The sequence below is a fragment of the Tenrec ecaudatus genome, chromosome 8, assembly GCF_050624435.1.
Source record: "Tenrec ecaudatus isolate mTenEca1 chromosome 8, mTenEca1.hap1, whole genome shotgun sequence".
In the NCBI taxonomy this organism is placed as follows: Eukaryota; Metazoa; Chordata; class Mammalia; order Afrosoricida; family Tenrecidae; genus Tenrec; species Tenrec ecaudatus.
Genome location: NC_134537.1, coordinates 78955322 through 78977123, shown reverse-complemented (window position 1 = coordinate 78977123; position 21802 = coordinate 78955322). Strand labels below are relative to the sequence as shown.

General features: G+C 44.6%; 1 protein-coding gene across 1 annotated transcript in view; it reads left to right on the top strand.

Moving 5' to 3' along the window:
- Window positions 1–21802, top strand: part of NEIL2 (nei like DNA glycosylase 2) — a 34246-nt gene that overhangs the window by 8380 nt on the left and 4064 nt on the right. Inside the window, exons 2-4 of the mRNA XM_075556435.1 lie at window positions 50–189; window positions 8122–8474; window positions 16834–17030. Of these exons, the coding sequence (XP_075412550.1) occupies window positions 52–189; window positions 8122–8474; window positions 16834–17030 (688 nt within the window). The 5' untranslated portion in view covers window positions 50–51. The remainder of the gene's footprint in view (window positions 1–49; window positions 190–8121; window positions 8475–16833; window positions 17031–21802) is intronic.

The window sequence follows — 21802 nt, the reverse complement described above, 5'->3', positions numbered from 1 at the left end:
ATGATTAAGTCGGTGACCTTTTTCTCTCTCACCCCACCCCTGCCCCCAGGGATGCCTGAAGGGCCATCTGTGAGGAAGTTTCACCATTTGATCTCCCCCTTTGTGGGGCAGCAGGTAGTCAAGACGGGGGGCAGCAGTAAGAAACTCCACCCTGCCGAACTGCAGTCCCTCTGGCTCCAAGACACCCAGGTGAGTGGATTGTCATTGTTGGGCTTGTTACAGTACTTCATGTACCTGCCGTGGACCTCTCAGCAGGGCCTGTGCTGTCCTTGGCATTGGTCCCAAGACTGAGCCCACTCCCGTGTCAAGACGAGAGGACATCACGCAGTGCTCCTGGTGGTAGAGCATTTCTCAACCTGAGTAGGCATCTTGGAAGCCAGCGGCACTGTGAAACACATATACCTGTGCAGGAGATGCTGCCAGCTTGAGAAGTCTGGCCGGGTGCCCTCATTCCAGGTGATAGCACTGGTGAGAATGGTGTGAAGCCAAGGAAAGTGAATTCTCCACTTTGTGTTCCAACTCAGCGGATCTTTTTCGTGAGCATACTTTCAAGGGCTCTTTGTGAGCTGACTCCTGCCCCCCTCTCTAGCTTTCCTCTGGTCAGATGCCATCAAGTTTGCTCCAATTCTCAGCAGCCTCATAAGACAGAGTAGATAGAGCTTGCCCATAGAATTTGCGTGGTTTTAATGGTTCTGGGGAGCCAATCCCCCAGGTCTTTGTCTCACAGAGCCCTTGGGTAGGTTCCGATCACCAATGCTCTGGATAGCAGCTGAGCATGTAACTGTTGGGCCACCAGGGATCCTTAGCTTTAGCCTTACCCTGTCACCAAACCAAAAACCAAACTCAGGCTGACTTATAGTGACCCCAGAAGACAGAGTAGAACTCCCCCTGGGGTTTCCGAGACTACATCCTTAGGGGAGTAGACAGCCCTGTCGTCTGCTTGGGTTCTGGATTTCTTTAGGATACACACCTTAGAGTGGGATTGCTGAATCAAGTGGGATTTCTTGTTGCAACTTTTTAAGGTGGTGCCATACTGGTTTATGTCAGGGGAAGCCAGCCCCTAACACATCATTACGGGTCCGGTAGGCGCAAGTGTACAGCGGTAATAAGTAAAGATCATAGTAAAGTTGTAGAGAGCATGAGAGATAGAAGTGAAGTATTGAAATAAATGGAGTCAGACATGTTTCATGGTAGCATGCTCACCCCTGCCCCACTTGATGGTCCACGTGGAGGGAGAGAGAGAGATTTAATGCTAGCCCAAGCCCCTTTTATATTCTCTGGGGACATGCAAGCCCCCTAATTACAGGTAAGGACATATGTCACTCGAAGGGGCTGTCCTATAGGTAATACAGTAATGAGAGGGGGGTGGTCTAGGGACATACACGCAATAGGAAGGGGAGGAATTGGGGTTATACATGTGACAAGGTGGGCGGATCCTAGGTTTAGGATGGCAGCTTATCTTTGACCTATTCCCTATATCTCCATAGGAACCATTGTCAGTAGGTGTAAACCCCACCTACTGGAACCAAATAGATGTCTGCAGGCGTCCATTGTCTTTAACAGCAGGGAGTGGGGCCTACTGCAGTCTGGCAACTGGGAGGATGGCTGTGAGCAACTGACCTCCCCCCACAGGTTTCCAGGGTGGACACATCGTTTCCCAGTCCTGGCAGCGGTGGAGGAGACTTCCAACTGCCCCCCACCTTTTCCAGCAGTTTTTTCATCTTTGTCTTAATGTGGGGTGAAATGATATCTCCTTGTTTTGATTTGCACTTCCCAAATGATCGTGCATTTTTGGCCATATGAATGTCTTCATTGGTGAAGTAGCTCTTCATGTACTTTGCCCATTTTTAAATTGGATTATTTGCCTTTCTCTTGTGGAGATGTTAACACTGTCTATGCATTTTTTAGATGAGTCTTGCCACCAAATATTTTTTCACAATCTATAGGCTTTTATTGGTGGGGGGAGTTTAGTTTTTTGACACATATTTAATTTTTAGAAAGTTCCAATTATCTAGTTTTCTTGGGGTTTTTTTTGGAGGGGGAGGAGGACATTTGAAGTCTTATTTTTTATTTACTTAAATAGTTTTATTCTACTTGTGCATTTTGGCTGCATTTGATAGTGTACTAATGTCATAAATTAGGACTCCTTAGTTTGCCACTATTTTTTTAATGATCTTTATAAGTTTCAGGTTTTCACATTCAGGTCTTTGATCCATTTTCAATTTGTTTTGTTTTTTTAATATGGTGTTTATGTTAGACAGGGTTCTCTAGAGAAATAAAACCAGGACACTAATAGTTATATATATATTTATATAGATAGATAACATAAGGACTAAATAATTAATCTGTAAAGCAGTACAAATGGCTCAGTGCAGCTTACTCCCGTGAGACAGCTAATACACTGGCAGTCCTTCAAGCCTTAGAAGCCATGGGGCAGTCCTCCGTGGAGCAATTCAGGCTATCTGGCCACAAGCAGCAAACAGCAAGCAGGTCACCAACAGTCAGCCAGATGACAGGGTCCGACAACCCCCAGCTCAAGAGATGTACCTTCCAGTAGTGTGGCGAACAGGAACCTCAAGTTACAGTGACACAGTCCATGTGTTAGGTGTCCCAGGTAGTGTAGCTTGCAAATGGAGGCACAGAACAAGCAAGGCAGCCGCACACTGGTCCGATGATCAAAGAGCGAAAGAGAGAGAGGCGAGGCTCGGGGAGCCATTTATCTCTCTGCCCTTCCACTAATCTCACGTGTGTTCATTGGCCATGTTGGCACAACAAGCCAACCTATCACACTGTTTTTCAATCAATTTTAGAACATCTCTTTAATTTTTCTGAAAGTGGATATCCAGCTTGGCTTGCACCATTTGTTAAAGGGACTGTCTCTTCCCCATTTCATGAATTTGGCCCTTTTGTTGAAGATCAGCTATCTGTCGGTGAACAGATTGACTTCTGGGTTCTAGGTTTAGGCCCATTGGTCTATGTGTCTGTAAATGTGCCAGAGCCTGGCTGCCTTGGCCATCATAGCTGTAAAGCAAGCAGATTTTCAAGTCAAGAAGCATAGGGTCTCCTGCTTTGTTCTTCAGGCATGCTTTGCTGATCTAAGACCTCTTTTTTTCCCACATAAAGTTAGTGATTGCACGTCTTCCCTTTAACTGTTGAATTCCGAGAGGGAAAGATTAGAGATTTACTTAACTGTTGGCCTCCCAGAGACTGCCAAGTAAATTGTGTAATACATTGTCTGATCTCATTTAATGATTGGTGAGTGAATTAACGTGAACCTTAGTGTCACAGGAACTTGAAAAAGAGATAATAGAAATGACCATAGTTGGAAAGGGCTTAAAGCCGTTCTGGCCCATTCATCCTTGACCTGGTACATGGGTAAACCCTGAGGAACAGTAGATAGGCATTATCATCAGAAATATACTAACCTTGCTGAATTTGCATCAAGAAACTATTTTCTAGAGAAAATTGTATTTCTACCTAATTCCTTGCTCATTATTAACCCTTTTATTGACACATAATTCATCTACCATACATTTCAGTGGCTTATACATATTTAAAAGTTGTGCCAGCATCACCACAATCAATTATAGAACATTTTCATTCTTGTGCCCATTATTATTAGCTCTCATTACCCCCCAACTTCCCCTGCCATAGTCCTAAGAATCTAGTAATCTGGTTGCTGTCTCTGTAGATTTACCTATCCTGGATTTCCTATCAAGAAATTCATACAAACAACAACAACAAAATAAAGCATAGAAAGTAACCTTGGTCCAAGAGAAAGCAAAAGGTATTAGAAACTAAATCAAGTGAAAAATGGGTCAGAAAGGAAAACAATAACTGTATGTGCAGCAGTCCATTTTCCCATTTATTTTGTTTGGTGGCATGGCGGGCACACCCCAGTCAGTCCTCGTTGCCTTACATCAGTGCTGACTCGTAGCGATCCTGGAAGACAGGGTTGAACAGCCCCAGGGAGTTTCTGAGAAAAAGGTTTTGTTAAAATCATTTTATCTGGCTTGTACAGCTCTTATAACAATCCATAATCCATTGTTTCAAGCACATTTCTTTTTTTTTTTAAACATTTTATTAGGGACTCATACAACTCTTGTCACAATCCATACATACATCAATTGTATAAAGCACTTCTGTACATTCTTTGCCCTCATCATTTTCAAAGCATTTGCTTTCCACTTAAGCCCTTTGCATCAGGTCCTCTTTTTCCCCCTCCCTCCCCGCTCCCCTCTCCCTCATGAGCCCTTAATAATTTATAAATTATTATTTTGTCATATCTTTCCCTGTCCAACATCTCCTTTCACCCCCTTTTCTGTTGTCCATCCCCCAAGGAGGAGGTCGCATGTAAATCCTTGTAATCAGTTCCCTCTTTCCAAGTCACTCACCCTCTACCCTCCCAGCCCCTCCCAGCCCTGGTCCTGAAGGTATCATCTACCCTGGATTCCCTGTGTCTCCAGCTCCTGTCTGCACCAGTGTACATCCTCTGGTCTATCCAGACTTGCAAGGTAGAATTCGAATCATGATAGTTGGGGGGAGGAAGCATTTAGGAACTGGGGGAAAGCTGTATTCTTCATCGGTGCTACATCGTACCCTAACTGACTCATCTCCTCCCCTACACCCCTCTGCAAGGGGATCTCCAGTGGCCGACAAATGGGGCCTTGGGTCTCCACTCTGCACTTCCCCCTTCATTTACTATGGTAAGATTTTTTTTTTTTTGGTGATGCCTTGTACCTGATCCCTTCGACACCTCGTGATCACACAGGCTGGTGTCCGTCTTCCATGTGGGTTTTGTTGCTTCTGAGCTAGATGGCCGCTTGTTTATCTTCAAGCCTTTAAGACCCCAGATGCTATCTCTTTTGATAGCCAGGCACCATCAGCTTTCTTCGCCACATTTGCTTGTTCACCCGCTTTGGCTTCCACGGTTATGTTGGGAGAGTGAGCATCATAGAATGCCAATTTAATAGAATAAAATATTCATGCATTGAGGGAGTGTCAAGCACATTTCTACATATGTTGCCATCGTCCTTTTCAAACATTTTCTTTCTACTTGAGCCCTTGGTATCAGCTCCCCCACCCTCCCTCCCACATGAACCCTTGATAATTTATAATTTTTTCCCATGTCTTATACCAGTGGTTCTCAACCTTCCTAATGCTTCGACCCTTTAATACAGTTCCTCATGTGGTGGTGCCCCCCCCAACCATAAAATTATTTTCATTGCTACTTCATAACTGTCATTTTGCTACAGTTATTAATCTGGCGACCCCTGTGAAAGGGTCATTCAACCCTCAGGTTGAGAACTGCTCTTACACCGACTGCTGTCTCCCTTCACCCATTTTTCTGTTGTCCATCCCCCTGGGAGGGGGTTATATGTAGATCATTGTGATCGGTTCCCCCTTGCTCCCCCTACCTTCCCTTTCCCCTTCCGCTCCTGGGATGGCTGCTCTCATTATTGGTCCTGAGGGGCTTATCTGTCCTGGATTCCCTGTGTTCCAGGGTCTTATCTATACCAGTGTACATGCTCTGGTCTAGCCGAATTTGTAAGGTAGAATTGGGTTCATGATACTGGGGGTGGGGCCGGGGGGGGGGAGGAAGCATTAAAGAACTAGAGGAAAGGTGTTTGTTTCGTCAGTGCCAAGAATAACTTTTAATGGGAGTAGAAAGCCCCATCTTTCTCCCTTGGAGTAGCTGTTGATTTCAGACTGCTAGCCTTGCAGCTAGCCACTCAGTGCCCCATATGTCACCACTAGAGAATTCAATAGAGGCTTACCTCACGCTGGGGACGCTCCTCGCGAATTTTGGTTGTTCACTGTGATCGTAGCCTTCTGTAGACTGGGTTCCCAGAATTTAGACACAAATGCAATTCCGTCCTCTGGCCTTGGAGTTTATTATTTACAATCCTTGGATCACATGATGTAATATGTTCCTTCCCTGTGCACTTCGCTGCCTTTTTGAAGACAAGCCTTTAAAATCTCAGACAATGTTTTCTTCTAATGGCTGGGCATAATATAGTTTCTTTGCCACGCTTTGCTGTACCAACCATATCACGTCATGAGTGCAAGTATTGACCTGTGTCGTTTTATTATTATTTTTAAACATTTTATTAGGGGCTCATTGAACTCTTATCACAATCCATACATACATCAATTGTGTAAAGCACATCTGTACATTCTTTGCCCTCATCATTCTCAAAACATTTGCTCTCCATTTAAGCCCTTTGCATCAGGTCCTCATTTTTCCCCCTCCTTCCCCGCTTCCCCCTCCCTCATGAGCCTTTGATAATTTATAAATTATTATTTTGTCATATCTTGCCCTGTCTGACGTCTCCCTCCACTGACTTTTCTGTTGTCCATCCCCCAGGGATGAGGTCACATGTAGATCCTTGTCATCGGTTCCCCACCTGTCTCATTTTAAAATGTAGTCCAGTGAATCCATTTCTACTATATGGCAAAAACCAGTCCATGCTCAAATTTGTACAGATTATTCTGGAATGCTTTAGAAAGGTGTACTAATTGGCAAGTTGGAGAGATCCGCAGAACTGTGATTTTGTATGCTTTTAGTGATCAGAGAAGTAACAGGCAATTCTAGTTACTTTTGATGCCAAATGCTTTGATTTTCGTTATTTGCACCACCCACCCACTGTCCTCGAGCTGAGTCCAATTCATAGCGACCCTCTCGGACAGAATAGCTCTGTTGGCCCTGTGGGTTGCCGAGGCTGTAAATCTTCATGGGAGCAGAAAATTTCGTCTTTCTCCTAAACCAGTGGTCTCCACCTTCCTCACGCCACGACCCTTTCATACAGTTCCTCATGTTGTGGTGACCCCCAACCAGAAGATTATGTTCATTGCTACTTCAAAACTGTAATTTTGCTACTGTTATGAATTGTCATATAAATATCTGATCTGCAGGATGTATTTTCATTGTTACAAATTGAGCATACTTAAAGCATAGTGATTGATCACAAAAACAATATGTAATTATATATCGTGAAATATTTACGTCTAATTACAAATAAATGAAATTTTATCCTGAAGCATGGTGTAGCATAGGTAACAGTCTTCATGCCTGGTACTCGTGTGTGTATCTGCATGTGGGCGGACCCGCCTGGAGACGGAGAGAAGATGGTCTAGGTTCCTAAGACCACCGGAAATATGTGTTTTCTGATGGTCTTAGGCGAACCCTGTGAAAAGGTCGTTCAACCCCCAAAATGGTTGCGACCCACAGGTTGAAAAACTGCTGATCTAAACAGAGGTTGGCGGGTGTGAAGGATCGACCTCGCAGTTAGTAGCCCAGTGAGTAATCCATTGTGTCTCCAGGCTCCTTGATTGTTTGAAAGACTGTGTAGATTTCAAGTCAGCCAGAACAGACTCAGTTCAAAATATGGCCAGACGTAGGTCACATACTAGGTTTTCAGAGACATAAAAATAGGATACAGAGTCGCTGAGAAATTATTCATAAATGTGGCCTGCTTTCATTTTATTTTACTAAAATTATTTTCATATAGATGAGGTGAATTTTTCTCCCTTGTACATTTCACAGTCGTTGTTTGATTCACTGGTCAGTTTTTGTGTTGATAGTTGTTGCTGATTTTTCAAATTGGTTATTTCTGTGAGACCATTACTTCCACCAAGGCCATCTAGACAGGTGGCGAGAGGAGCTGCTCTTCCAGTGCATTGTCGTTAGCTGTCTTCATACTGTGTGCGATTATTGATTATTTTTCAAAAAAAATCCAAACAAACTCACTACCATCAAGTCATTTTCGACTTCTAATATTACATGTTGAATAAAAGGATGGTAACGTGTATTTTAGTTAATCCATGAACAAAAATAGCACTTCTCTTTGGGTATTTTAGGATTGCTTTGTTATCATAGCTTTCTCACAAATCTAGTTTTCTAATTTAGTACCTCCCAGTCAGATTGAAAACCTGGTACTGTCTACACCACGGGAACCAAAGGGGAAAGGGCCCCCATACTCAATGTACTGTTTCTGGGGGAGCTGCTGGGGAAGCAAGAAGGGAGAAAGACACTATATCAGGATAAATATCTACATAGATTCCCTCTAGTCTTCACCTTCTTTGGTCTGCAAGACTTAAACCCACACCTCTCTTTTCTAGGTTCACGGAAAGAAGTTATTCCTTAGATTTGATCCAGATGAAGAAATGAGGCCCCCTGGAAATCATCCACTGTCAGAGCCTCTACGAGAAGGCGCTTCAAAGGAAGAGGCCACAGGCCCAACACAGACCTTGGCGTCCATTGGGCCAGAACTCTCTGAGCAGTCCATCAGGTCCCCGGAGCTTGTTCTCCATGGAGAAGGCGGTTCGGGTTATTTGGGGAGAGAGATCATCGTAGGAAATTCTGAGAGGTGGCTCCATGTCAGCTTTGGTTTGTTTGGCAGCATTTGGGTGAACGAATTCTCTAGAGCCAAGAAAGCAAACAAGAGGGGTGACTGGCGGGATCCTGTCCCCAGGTAATGACATGGTTGAGCAGGCTGTGTGGCTGTGAATCTGGGTGTGTAGGGTTCCACATGTGTGTGACTGTGAATCTAGGTGTGTAGGGTTCCACATGTGTCGGGTACCCACCAGGGTGGGGTTTGGAGTTAGGTGTGGGTGCACACTCAGGTGGACATAGACCCTGCTGTCAAGTAGGCACTTTTCTGGTGGTACAGTGGGTGATGAAGCTGTCTACTCCTGTGACTCGGGAGCCCAATGGGGCACTTCTGTGTCCCCTAACATTGCGATGAGTCAGAATGCATCCAATGGCAGTGTTTTTTTTTAATTGATCCAGTCTGGGGAGCTCTGGGGACTCGTTGTTAGAGTGTTGACTGTGAACCAAAATTTGTGAAGGTTGAACCGACTGACCCAGCCGTTCAGTGGGACAAAGTTGTGGAAAACTTGCAGTCTACGCAACTGTGGGGCAGTTCCACTCTGTCCTGTAGGATTGCTGGGAGACACTCCACTCCACAGTGGCTTTGGTTTGGGGTTTTAGTAAGGCAGAATCAACTCTGCAGCAGCAGGGGGTGGTTGTTGCTTTGCTACTTACTCTTTCTTTTATAGATCATGTGATTGGGGCTCTTACAGCTCTTACAACAATCCACACATCAGTTGTATCAAGCACATTTGTATATATGCAGCTATCATTATTTTCAAAACATTTTCTTTCTACTTGAGCCCTTGGTGTCAACTCTTCTTTTTTCCCCACTCTCCCACCCTCATGAACCCTGGCTAAATTATAAATTACTATTTTCCTATCTTAAACCCTCCACTGTCTCCCTTCACCCATGTTTCTGTTGTTTCTCCCCCTGGGGGGTGGCAGACAGCAGCAGGCTTTAATCATGGGGCTCTAGAACCTGGGGCACAGTGGTTGAGTGCTTTGCTGCTTGCCAAAAGGATGGGGAGACACTTGTGGCAGTCTGTCTATAAATATTGACAGCTGTAGAGGGAATTCTTCTCAGGTCTATAAGGTAGCTGTAGCTATGAGTTGGAATAGACTTGAAGGCATGAGTTTGATTAGTTTTGGCTTTTTCAGGAGCTTATTATATACAAAAGACAGGAAAGCGGACTACAAGCTGTGCTCCAAGAGAAGGATGTGGTAAAATCCCGTGCAACTTAGGAAAGGGAGAAGGCTTTTCAGCAGAGGACGCACTTAAGGGCGGGAAGGCCTGAAAGGACCAACATGTTGAATTTAGGGCTTTGAGTTTTCTAGCATTTAATCCGTTAATGTTGAGAAGAATATCCTTGTGCCTAACATTCTATTCACGTTTAGGATTATTTCCTTAGTGTCGAGTCCCCTGGTTGTGGCTGGTTGAAGCAAATGAACATCCTTAAGGCTGAAAATTTGTATTCCTCTCCAAAGTGCTTAGCTAAATTCTCACGAATGTTGAGTTGGTTGTCTCTCTTTTAGTGTTTGCATGTGCTTTTGCCTATCAAGTGGAACCCTGGTGGTGTAGTGGTTACACGTTGGGCTGCTAACCACAAGGTCTGCAGTTCAAATCCCCCAGCTGCTCCATAGGAGGAATGTGAGGTTTTCTCCTTCCGTTGAGAGTTGCGGGCTCAGAAACTCACCGGGGAAGCTCTACTCTGTCCTATAGGGTTGCTGTGAGTTGGAGTCAACTTAGTGGCAGTGAGCTTACAGTCACATCATTCCATTACCTTTATTCTTTTTCTGAACTTATATTTTTTTAATTCATATAATTATATTTTTAATCGTGATAAAAATACAACAAAACATTCTCCAACTTCTACATTCTTCAACAACTTCTACATGTATATATACCATATATACTCGTGTATAAGCTGAGTTTTCAGCACAAAAAATGTGCTGAAAAACTGGGGTTCACCTTATACACGGGTCAGTGGTACCCTAGCGAGGTGTAACATCTCACGGGTGATTGCCGTTCTTCCGCTGCTCATTCAAAGCCCCGCTGACACTGCAGGGCTTTGAATGTTTGTTTACTCACATCTAACCAGTCAGAGCCGTCCTCTGACATGGACGGCTACAATCCGCAGAAGCACCTGTAGTGATTCACTTACTCTGGCAGCTGAACTGGTAAGGATGTGTCTGTGGCTGCACTCCGTCTCTCCCCTCTGGTCTCTGTGTTAATTCACATCCTGCATTTCCCACCCTAGGCTTATACTCGAGTCAAGCAGTTTTTCTGGTTTCCCAGGTAATAATTAGGTACCTCGGCTTATGCTCGGGTTGGCTTATATTCGAGTAAATACGGTAATTCAGTGCCATTGATCATACTCTTAGTGTTACACAACCATTATTGATACCCTTTTCCAAATTGTTCTACCACCAGGAACATAACCTCAGTGTCCCCTAAGCAAAAACTCTTCTTCCTTCACTCATGGTAACTATCAATCAAGTTTGGTTTCTTTTTTCTCTTTTTTACACTAGTTGTCTTGAATTGGTATTCACCTATCATACACTTCCATTGTTAAACTATTTTTAAAGAGTTGTATATACATCATCATAATTAGTTCTAATACTCCCTTCCCCTCCTGCATTCATTGTTTGCTCCCCAAACCCCTCACCCCTATCCCTGATACACCATCATATCAGGTACTGTCTCTGTGCATCCTCTCACAAACTGCCAAATCCAACAGAACAAGGAAACAATGAAAAACAAATCCATTACCTTTTTTTAAAGATCATGTTATTGGGGGCTCTAACAGCTCTTATAGCAATCCATACATCATTTGTATCAAGCATGTTTGTACATATGACCATTACCTATTTAATATCATCAAGTGTATCTTCTTTCCCCATTTTTAATGTTTTATATATTGTTTTCTCCTCCACTGCCCTCTAACTTTTTTTTAAAACCAGTTTTACCTACTGTACTCGTGTTTTAAAAAATGCTAATTTGTGTTCTATAGGGACTAACTAGTACTTCCTAATTTCCAAATGATTTGAATGTTCGTTTTTTGTCATAAAAAAATTTCTTTTTAAATTATTGGATGATAGAGAATGCAGCCTGTACATTTTTTCTACTTTTTCCATCTGTTGAGATTTGTGGCCAAGTAAATGAAGGAACCTCACAAAGTTTGTGGAAAGCACAGATTTTGTAAAACTTATCTTGATGTTCTATTCCTCTGTTCAGTTTGCCCGCTTTATTTTCAGCCTCCTTTTGGTCACTTGGTTTTTGGGATATTTCTCATAAGCAAGGAATGGCTCGCTTTTGCCTTGTCAAATTCAAATAGAAAGTTCTTGCTTTTGAAATGTGATGCCTGTGGTATTTGGATTTCCTTCCATTTTATTTGTATTTGCCCTGTTTAGACTTAATTTCTGTTTCTTCCATTTGAGTAACCAGGTTGGAGTTCTTCCTTTTCTCCCTCCTGCTGATTTGGAGGTGCTGCCAAATAACATGTTATTGTTGCCAGCAGTCATGGGGCCGACACCTACCACTGTGACTCTGTGTCACGGGACCATACTTTGCCCAGTCCGGATCAGCTACTCAGTGATTGCCATGTTTGAGACTAGTCTTCTGATCAGCGGGGTTGTATTGACTGGTCTGCAGAAGTAGAGCCCTGTGCCCATGGTCTTCCTGGTCTACCTTAGTCTAAAAGCTCTGCGGAATCCTTCCCACAATGGGTAACTGTGGTGCTATTTGGCATACCAGTGCATACCTCGCAGCACCATAGTATCATCCAGGCCATCACAGTATGACAAACGGACCAACAGGGGGTGGAACTTCCAATTAAACCCTGTATTTTACATTTTTTTTTCCTGTTAATAGCTATCAAATTTTTCATGACACCCAAATGAATCACTCTTCCCTCTCACCATGAACACTTCCCATTTGCTCACTCTCCCTCCCCCATCTGAGAGTATTGCCTAGGAAATATTGCTGCTTTGTGACTTCTTTTGCTGGACAGATCCCCCGGCCTTCGAGTTTGCCGGGACTCTTGAGGGTTTTAGTGCCTGCTGGTAGCACACACCTACATTTATGTTGGGTGTCGAGCGATGATTTCCTAACACACTCTCAGGTGCGCAGTCACACGCTCTGCTAGGTTCCACAGTCAATGTTACAGAAACTGGTGCGATACCATCAGCGTGCCCTTTCCATCTTCCCATTGGTTTCCTTTCCATTTGGACACATACTGTCCCTTGAGTGATTGTCACAGATAATGTGCCCTGTTTATCTAACACATCTGATCCTAGTTAGCTGGCATATCTGAAACCTAAATACCGCAGATGAGTGGCTATAACGCACGAGTTCGTTTTCTTACAACTTAGGAGGCTAGATGGCCAAATTCTGGGTGCTGGCTCTAGAAGAAGACTTCCTGTCTGTGTTGGGTCTTGGGGGGAAGGTTCTTAATCTCCTCGGAGCTTCTGCCCCTGGGTGATATTCATGCAGCTTGCTATCTCTCGCCCCCAACTCTGCTTCTTGCTTGCTTGTTTTTAGCTCTTCTAGATCTCGGAAGAGTTTTACTTAAGACATACACTAAGGAGAGGGAAGGTGGGGTGCGAGGGATAAAATTGAGCAGTTGATACTCAGGGCTCAAATAGAAAGAAAATATTTTGAAAATGATGATAGCAACAAATGTACAAATGTGCTTGACACAATGGATGCATGGATTGTGCTAAGAGCTGTTTGAGCCCCAATAAAATGATCTTGAAAAAAGACACACTACCCGATACGATTTCATGACCATGACTGTTAGGGTATTTAGAGAAACAAAACCAGTAACACTCCTATGTGTAAGAAAACTTTCTATCAAGAAGGCAGCCCAGCCCAGGCCAACTCAGGTCCATGGATCCGAGGCTAGCTGCGACCCCCTAGACGTGCATAGCTGCAGGCTGTTGAAGCAGGAAGGTGAATGGAGAAGCTGGGAGCTCACAGGCTGGAGCAGCGTGGATCCGAGGGCACCACTCCCACTGTGCGGCATAGCCCAAACAGAGATGCCTCTGCAGGCAGACACAATCCAAGCAGGCAGCAAAGCGCAAGGCAAGAGGACGAAAAGTTTTCAGGGTCTCATAAAGAGGTCACACCCCCAATGAGGCATCATCAGGCTTCGCCTGATTGACAGATTGGGCTCCACCCATATCTCCACAGAAGGACCATCAAGTTGGCAAACAGCCTAAGCACCACAATGACAAAAATCTATTTCCAAATGGAATTATGAGCACCATCACCAAAACCACTACCCCGAATCCATTCCAGTTCACAGTGACGCTGTATCGGGTGTTCTGAGACTTGGCCTTGCCAGGGGCACATACCCTTGCCTGTCTCCCAAGCAGTGGATGGTGGCTTTGAATTGCCATAGGGGTTAGGGTTTACCACACACTGTTTGAGGGACACTGTAGTCCAAGTATTTTTCTGATTCTCTGCGTGTCTAGAGTTGTCGTTTTACTTTATATAATACTATCTAGAGTTTAGACTGAGAAATTTAGTCTCCTTCAGGTGCATAGTCCAATTCCAGCCCAATTAGCTTTCCATACAAAGTCACCAATTATTTCTTTATCAAAATATGTAGGTTTTGTTTTGTCATTGGTATGTAGGAAACTCGAGAATGTGTATTGTAGCAACTTTTGCTGCTGCTGCTGCTGCTTGGTTTTGGTCAATCTTGCTGGGGACTAGGAGTTTTCTCCTCTACTTTCTAAGGAGCCCTGTATTAATGCATAGAACTGCACCTTGAACATGTTTTATTGTCGTTAGAAAATGTGTGTGTGTGTGCGCGCTTGCGCACACGTTATAGGTCACTCCAGTAAGCCCTGAGTTCTTAATGATCCCTTTTCTTTGTGGGGGATCTTTCCATTAGCTGCTAGCCAGTGGTCCCAACTCATGGTGACCCCATGCACAATAGAGTAACAGGCTGCCCAGTTTTGCATCATCCCCATGATCAGACTATTGTGGCTCATAGGCCTTGGTTTCCTTTTTTTAAGTTTTTATTGTGGACTCTGGGGGAAAGTTTACAGAGAACATTGTTTCCACCCAACAGTTCATACACATCTTGTTTCATGCCATTGGTTGAAATCACTGCGACGTAACATCACTTACCCCATTTCCTTCTGTGTTTCCCATTCCTACCCCTTCTCCTTCCCTAAACTAAGCCCACTGTGTCCTTGGGAAAATGCTGCTTTGCTTCTTGTACTGCTGCTCTTTTATCTAACATGGTTGAGTGTTCTAAGACGTTTGTACCTCCCTGCTGTTAATATTCCCTTTTATTTGGGCATACCTTGCTGTTAGCTAGCTGCTGTCTAGCTGTCCCCCCTTTGCTCTAGGGGCACACACTAGGCCTATCTAGTATTGGGCTGGAAATGGAACCTTGGAGTGAGTTCTGCCCTAGACTTGAAGAGTCTTAGTCTTGGATGTTCCACCAGTCTCTATCCTACTAGTAAGCCAAGGTCTCTTTTTTTTTTAAATGAATTTGAGCTGCGGTGCCCATTTTCCCTCCTCTACCTAGGACCTTCTAACGTGATCCCTTTTTTAGCATTTGCCAGTGGTAGCCAAGCACTGGGTAGTTTTTCTGTTGTCAAGGGTCATGGAAGCTGATATTGGCACAGTGCGATCTGTGGTGGTTACAGAGTCTCTGTCACACATTGGTGTAAAAGTAGGGATGACGTCAAACCTATCAAACAGGTGGCAACCTGATGACACCTTGGGGCTGTGTGGCTTTTTGTGTAATAGAGAGATCCTAAACAGATTCTCATTGTCTTTGGGCCTTCGCCTTCTGCTGCAGCTTGATCCTGCATCTTGTTCTCCAATCTCCTGTTGCATCGCCTGCCAATCCCACGAGTGGTCATGTACTGCTGATGGTGGATTCATTTAGACTATCTTGGATTCATTTACCTTTGCACCCACCAGCCTGTGCTCTAATTGCTCCCACCCTACCCCAACCCTCACTTCATTATCTTGCTTCCTGTACATCAGCTTCCATAGCTACATGAGTCAGTAGAAGCCTGACTTGAACCAGTCTGGACTTATTTCTGCAACTGTAGAGGCCATTTCTCAATATAAATCTCCTATATACAAACATATTTATAGGTCACTGGTTTTGTTTCTCTAGAGAATCCAATCTAACATGTGATACAGGAAATCATTCTAGAAAAACAAAATAAACATGAATTTTCTAAATTGGTTCTTAGGTCTAATTAGGTGTAAAGGCACTGAGAACTCCATCTCAGTCTGTCACTATAAGAGACCATTGTTGGTCTGTGGCATGAAGTGGCAAAGCTAATACCAGATTAGACTTACCTACTTCTACAGCTATGTAAGGCATTTCTCATTATCAATCTTTTTATATATACCGTATATATTTGGGTATAATCTGTGTTCTTCAGCACATTTTTAATACAGTTTTGTGATCAAATTAAGTGCCTCGGCTGGTATGTGGGTCAGCTTATACTCGAGTATAAACGGTCAACATGTTTTTAAAAAAAGCATCCCTGTGCTTGCTTCTCCAGAGAACCCAACTTAACACATTTGGTACCAGAAATGGAATCCTTCTTCAAAGGGACTTGGCTTCTGCTTCACTCAAGGGGTTGTGGGTCTGTAAACTGGCTCATGGATCAGAGAGCTGGGCTCTGCACTGGATCTCTCTCTTATACAAAAAGGCCACATCCCCAAGAGGATGTCATCAAGCTGGTTGATAGGTTGGGGTCTACCCCTACATTCACCTTGGGTTTATTGGCTCATTTTCAAAAATAACTTACCAGGCCATCCTTTCTAGTTCATCTTAGATTAGAAATTCTACTGAAGCCTGTTCAGCATCATAGAAACCTGCAAGCAACCTCTTAGTGACTTTGCAGGAGGTGCATTGCATTGGCTGAGACTCAAAACATGGTCACCAATATTGAAGGCAAGACTCATGGTATTAAACCACCAAGGTCTCCCTTGGGGTCTTACTGCGAGATAGGCTTTGGGTGACTAACTGTATGGTTAGTAGTCAAAATCACTAGCCACTCTGCAGATGAAAGATAAGACTCTTTGCTCCCATAAATATTTGTAATCTCAAAAACTCTACGTCGGGTCACTGTGAATTGGAATCTACTCGGTGGCAGGGTGTTTGGTATACTCTGGGGGGTGTACGTGGGTTTTAGCTTTGTTGTGGAAGCTGTATGTCTGTGTGATTGGACTGCATTGTGGGTGTAATGTCCCTGTGGTGCAGTGTGTTAAGTATTGTAATGCTAACTGTGGGGACGGTGCCTCCAACCCACCAGTTGCTCCTGGGAGATGTATGAGACTGTCTGCTGTCATCAAGATTCACAGTCTCAGAAACCTTAAGAATCAGTTCCATTTTGTTCCTGTCGGGTTGCTGTGAGTCAGAATGAACAGGGGAGCAGGGGGTGATATGTACAAATAACCTTCTCATTCTTTCTAGATTAGTCCTGCACTTTGGCGGTGGTGGCTTCCTGGCGTTTTACAATTGTCAGATGTCTTGGAGCTCTTCCCCAGAAGTCAAACCCAGCTCTGACATCTTGTCTGAAAAATTTCATCGAGGACAAGCCTTGGAAGCCCTGGGCCAGGCACAGCCTGTCTGCTATACACTGCTGGACCAAAGATACTTCTCAGGTTTAGGTATGAGTGACGACGAGTCTCCTAGAGCTGTTTAATGGAACACCACTGCCTATGAGGCAGGGAGCCGCTGGGCGGGACACTGACTGCTAACTGAAAGACTGGCAGTTTCGAGTTCGCCCAGGGGTGCCCTAGAAGAAAGGCCTGGCAGTCTGCTTCCCAAAAGCCAACCTTTGGAAACCCTGTGGAATGCCGTTATACTCTGACACCCATAGAGTCACCATGAATTGGAATCCACTGAGTAGAAACTGGTTGTACGTCACCAGACCTGCGACCTGTCCCCACGTGGGCCTCTTCTCTTTGGTCATGAGATCACATGATTGCTTTAGCTTTGCTTTGTTTAGTTTTAAACTTAGAGAGTTAGAAAAGTAATTTTTAACTTTTCTGACTTCAGAATCATACTGTATAATTAGATTATCAGTTAAAAACCTGACTGCTGCATTAGACTGTAACCTCCCAAAGAGCAGGGTGCTGTCTTGCTTGCCTCCAGTGCCTTGAATAGGAGGTGCTTAATCAGTGTGTGCTAGGAACAGAAAAGTAGTGACTTTGCTAATGGATAGGAGTAGTACATTTGCTCCACTGTTGGGCAGATGGAACTTCCTGCTGGGCAGCCACTCAGATCTGCATCAGGACCTTGTCAGATGTGAGTTCAGCAACCAGCTCCCTCCCTCTCTTCCAGCGTGCTGAGCATGAAACTCAGCATTTTCGTTGTCTCCCTTGAGGTAGGAGCAAGTCGGGCAATTAGGAAAACATGCATGGAATTAGCTGGACTCCTAAAGGTGCTACTACTCATATCCACTGGAGGGTGGGGATGGTGGTGGGGATGGTGGCGGGGAGTTAAATGTCATAATAGATTGCTGACGCAATTCAGGGGCTTGGTGATAATCCATCATCTTCATACCAAAGGCATGATTTTGTCCGCTAGAGGCCCAGTTCACCCCAGTGGTTTACCACACACTGGTTTTTCATTTTCATGTTAAGACCATGTGGTGAGGTCCATGTGTAAAATCACCGCCTATATTTTTTGGGAAAGTAGTTGCAACGAAGAAGTCATTAGTCTGGCTAAATTCTAATTTTGGATCACTTGTTCCCTTGTCCCTGAGCTTGTTGACATCCTCTTCCTTTCCCCTGCCACCCCTACCCCCATGTCCCCCCGGAACTGTCATCCCGTTGTTCTCTCTTCCGGCTTGTTTATTCCGCCTGTCCCTTCCAGGTAGACATGCTATATACCATCACAAGACTGAGTACAATGAAGCAACAACAGAAAGTAAAACAATAGCTACAGCAACAACAACAACAATACACACACATAAGCGTATGAATAGTTCAGGGTCTGTTTGTTGTCCTTCGCAGGTGCTTTCCAGTCAAGTCTGATGGGGTGCCATGCCCTGGTACCGCCTCTATCATTGGGGACTTCATTGCTCTGCTTCCCCCGCTGCTCGGCTGCATGCCCCCAGAGGTTGGCTTTGGTGTGGTGAGCTCGTGGCGGGCACAATTCCCACAGTGTGTCTCTAGTGTTGTCCCCAATGGTCCTATGGGTCAATGAGAAACACCTTGTCCTGCTGTTCGGAGCAGGAACATTGTCCTCAGGGCTTGGTGAGCCAGGATGTGCATCACTCTTTTTTTTTTTTCCCCCTACCCTCTTGTTGGCTCCTGTGTGCTCTGACCAGACCAGTCCCTCTTCCCCTCTTCTTGAGCTGTAGCGTCAGTGCTGTCCTCTGAAGCGAATTCTACTTGGGGGGAGTGTGTTGCTGTCCACTTAGTAGGTAATGTGGCCGGCCCCTCAGGCCTCTCTGTCGGTTCCCTGCTTCATGTCAATGTGTTGTGTTCTTGTCTTGGAGCTCCGGGTTGAAGTCTTGTCTTTCTTTCCCTGTGGAAACACAATCAACACCCTCCCCTGTGTGGGTTAGTGCCCTGTTCCCCCGGCTACCCATACCTTTTTCTATCCTCCCTTTTAATGGGGAACCATATGTATCCCTGGGTTTAGTCTGACCCCTGCCATATTACCTGGGCCTCATCCCAGGGACATATGTATACAGCATCTTCTTCCCTATGCCCCTTTTGAATTATTTTTTTTTTTAGCTTACCTCAGCGGACTCATGTAGTACTTGTCCTTTTTTGCATGGCTTACTTCGCTTAGCATAATTTCCTCCAGTTCTTCCCATGCGGCAACGTGCTTCATGCATTCATCACTGCTTTTTAGGGATGCGTAATACTCCATTGTATGTATGTACCAGAGTTTTTAATCCATTCGTCTGTTGATGGGAATTTGGGCTGTTTCCAACTCCTTTAATTGTGAACTGTGCCGCGATGAACATTGGGGCACAGATGTCTGGCCTTGGTTTGTTTTTGTCTCTTCTGGGTATATTGCCCAGTAGGGCATTGCTGGATCATAAGGTAGTTCAATTTCCAACTGTTTTAGTTATCGCCAGATCGATTTCCATAGTGGTTGAACATACGTACAGGTCCGCCAGCAGTGGACAAGAGTTCCTATCTCTCTGCATCCCCACCAACACTTGTTACTTTCTGATTTCTTGAATTGGGCTATCTTTGGGGGTGTTAGGTGGTATCTCATAGTTGTTTTAATTTGCATTTCTCTTATGGCTAGAGATCTGGAACATTTTCTCATATATTTATTGGCCATTTGGATTTCTGCCCTTGAGAAACTCCTGCTCAGGTCCTTTGCCCACCTCCTGAGTGGACAATTGGTTTTTTTCTTGTTGTAGTTTAGCAGTGTATTGCAGATGTTAGTAATAAGGTCTTTGTCTAATGTGTCATTGCTAAAGATGTTTTCCCATTCTGTAGTCTCTCTTATTACTCTCTTGGTGAATTCTTTCGATGTACATAGTGTTTATTTTTAGTACATCTCATTGGTCAGTTTGTGCCTCCTCTGTGTTGGTGTCCTTCCCGATTTCTGATAGCCTATGTAATCCCTGTCAGTCTGGCTAAATTCTATCATGGGCTGTCCAGCTTTTTTTCCATCCCCAAGACCAGATTTTCCAACTACTCATCTTTCTTTTGTTTTCAGTTTTCACATTCCAATCACCGGGAATCATAAATGTATCTTGATTATATGCTCGATCAGTTCCAGACTGAGGAAATTGGTAGGATTCTTTAATTTTTTCATCATTTGCATTAGTGGTTGGTGTCTAAATTTGAATAATAGTTGTTTTAACTCAGCAGCTCTCAACCTGTGCTTTGCGACCTCTTTGGGGGGTCAAATGACCTTTTCACTGAGGTCACCCGATTCATAACAGTAGCAAAATTACAATTACGAAGTAGCAACGAAAAGACTTATGGTTGGGGAGGGTCACCACCCCATGAGGAACTGTCTGGAAGGGTCGCGGCCTGAGGAAGGTGAGACGCACTGCTCTCACTGGACTTCTTCTGTGGATAGAGCTATCATCCGAGCGCGGACAGCATTGCCCTTCTGGAGAGACCTTCAGTGTTCTTTTTCATTATGAGTGCAATTTCAGCTCACTAGTACCAAGGATATAGATCTAGATCTTTTTGGATTCCGTTTCATTTTTAATGACTTCTCGTTTTCCTAGATTCATATTTTTATCTTCCCCATTCTGATTATTAATGGGTTCTTGAAGCTGTTTCCCCCCCTTTTGAGTGGTGCCCCCTCGGCAAATGAAGGTCTCCACATCAGGAAAGGCCAACTGTGCTTTGAGAAGGCAGCTCTTTCTCACTTGTATTTGGAGGGCCTTCCAACCCGACCAACCCGATGGGCACATCTTCTGGTACGCTCTCTGAGAGCGTCTCACTGTTTTCGTGGTGCGTACATTATTGGTCCAGTGCACATGCGTGCAAGTGTGCGCACACACACACCCTTGGGAATTCTGTTGCAAAACTGATGACTAAAAGAAGCTACAAGAGACTGGCCAGGCACAGAAACAGCAAACAGCTCAGCAGCCGTGCACGAAGGGGATCGTGGCTACCACTGCTCTCAATTACCAGTGTTCTAAGGAGCCTTCTAAGAGAAGTGTCATGGCCATTGAGGAAAGCATAGTGCCATGCGTCAATAAAACAGTACATGCAACGAGGTCCACCAACATGGGTACACAGTGAGCCGACTTTGTAAGTCAGTTTGGGATCTGCCTCGGGAACAAGACAATGGTTCCATCTCACTCCCTCAATGACCGTGCTGTACTTGGACTATGTCATTCATTGCCTTCAAGAGCTTCTTCATGTCCTACCACTTGCTGAAAAGCCCACACAAGAGGGGACCATCTGCTGGAGGCATAGAACATAGGGAAAGCCCCAACAAGCCACTGCCATGGAGTCACTTCTGACTTGATGTTGTTAGGTGCCATCTGCTCGAATCCCGCTGGAGAAGAGAAGATGAAGAAGGAATTGTCTCTGCCGTAAGCTCCAGGCCAAAGGCACTCAGCTCTCACTTCCTGGGTCAGCAATCCTATTGTTCAGTGCCGTGTTGAGTAGGCTCTGAGTCCTTCGCTGTCCTCACAATTGATCCTATGTTTGAGCCCATTGTTGCAGTCACTGAATCAATCCATCTTGTCAGTAGTCTTCCTCTTGTATTTATTCTTTACCAAGCATGATGCCCGCAGTAAACCTAGTTACCCAGCTTAAGTACCTTGAAGCACCCACTTCACAAGTGAGCTTCCTGCCCGCCCCCATTGAGCTCCTGTCTTCACAGGCCATGAAGCCCAGTGCTCTGCCTGGTGCTCTTGCTGCTGCTTCACCACATCTCTGATTCACGGTCCTCTGTCTCTGCACAGGAATCTCGAGTCCAGAGGACGTGCTCCCCT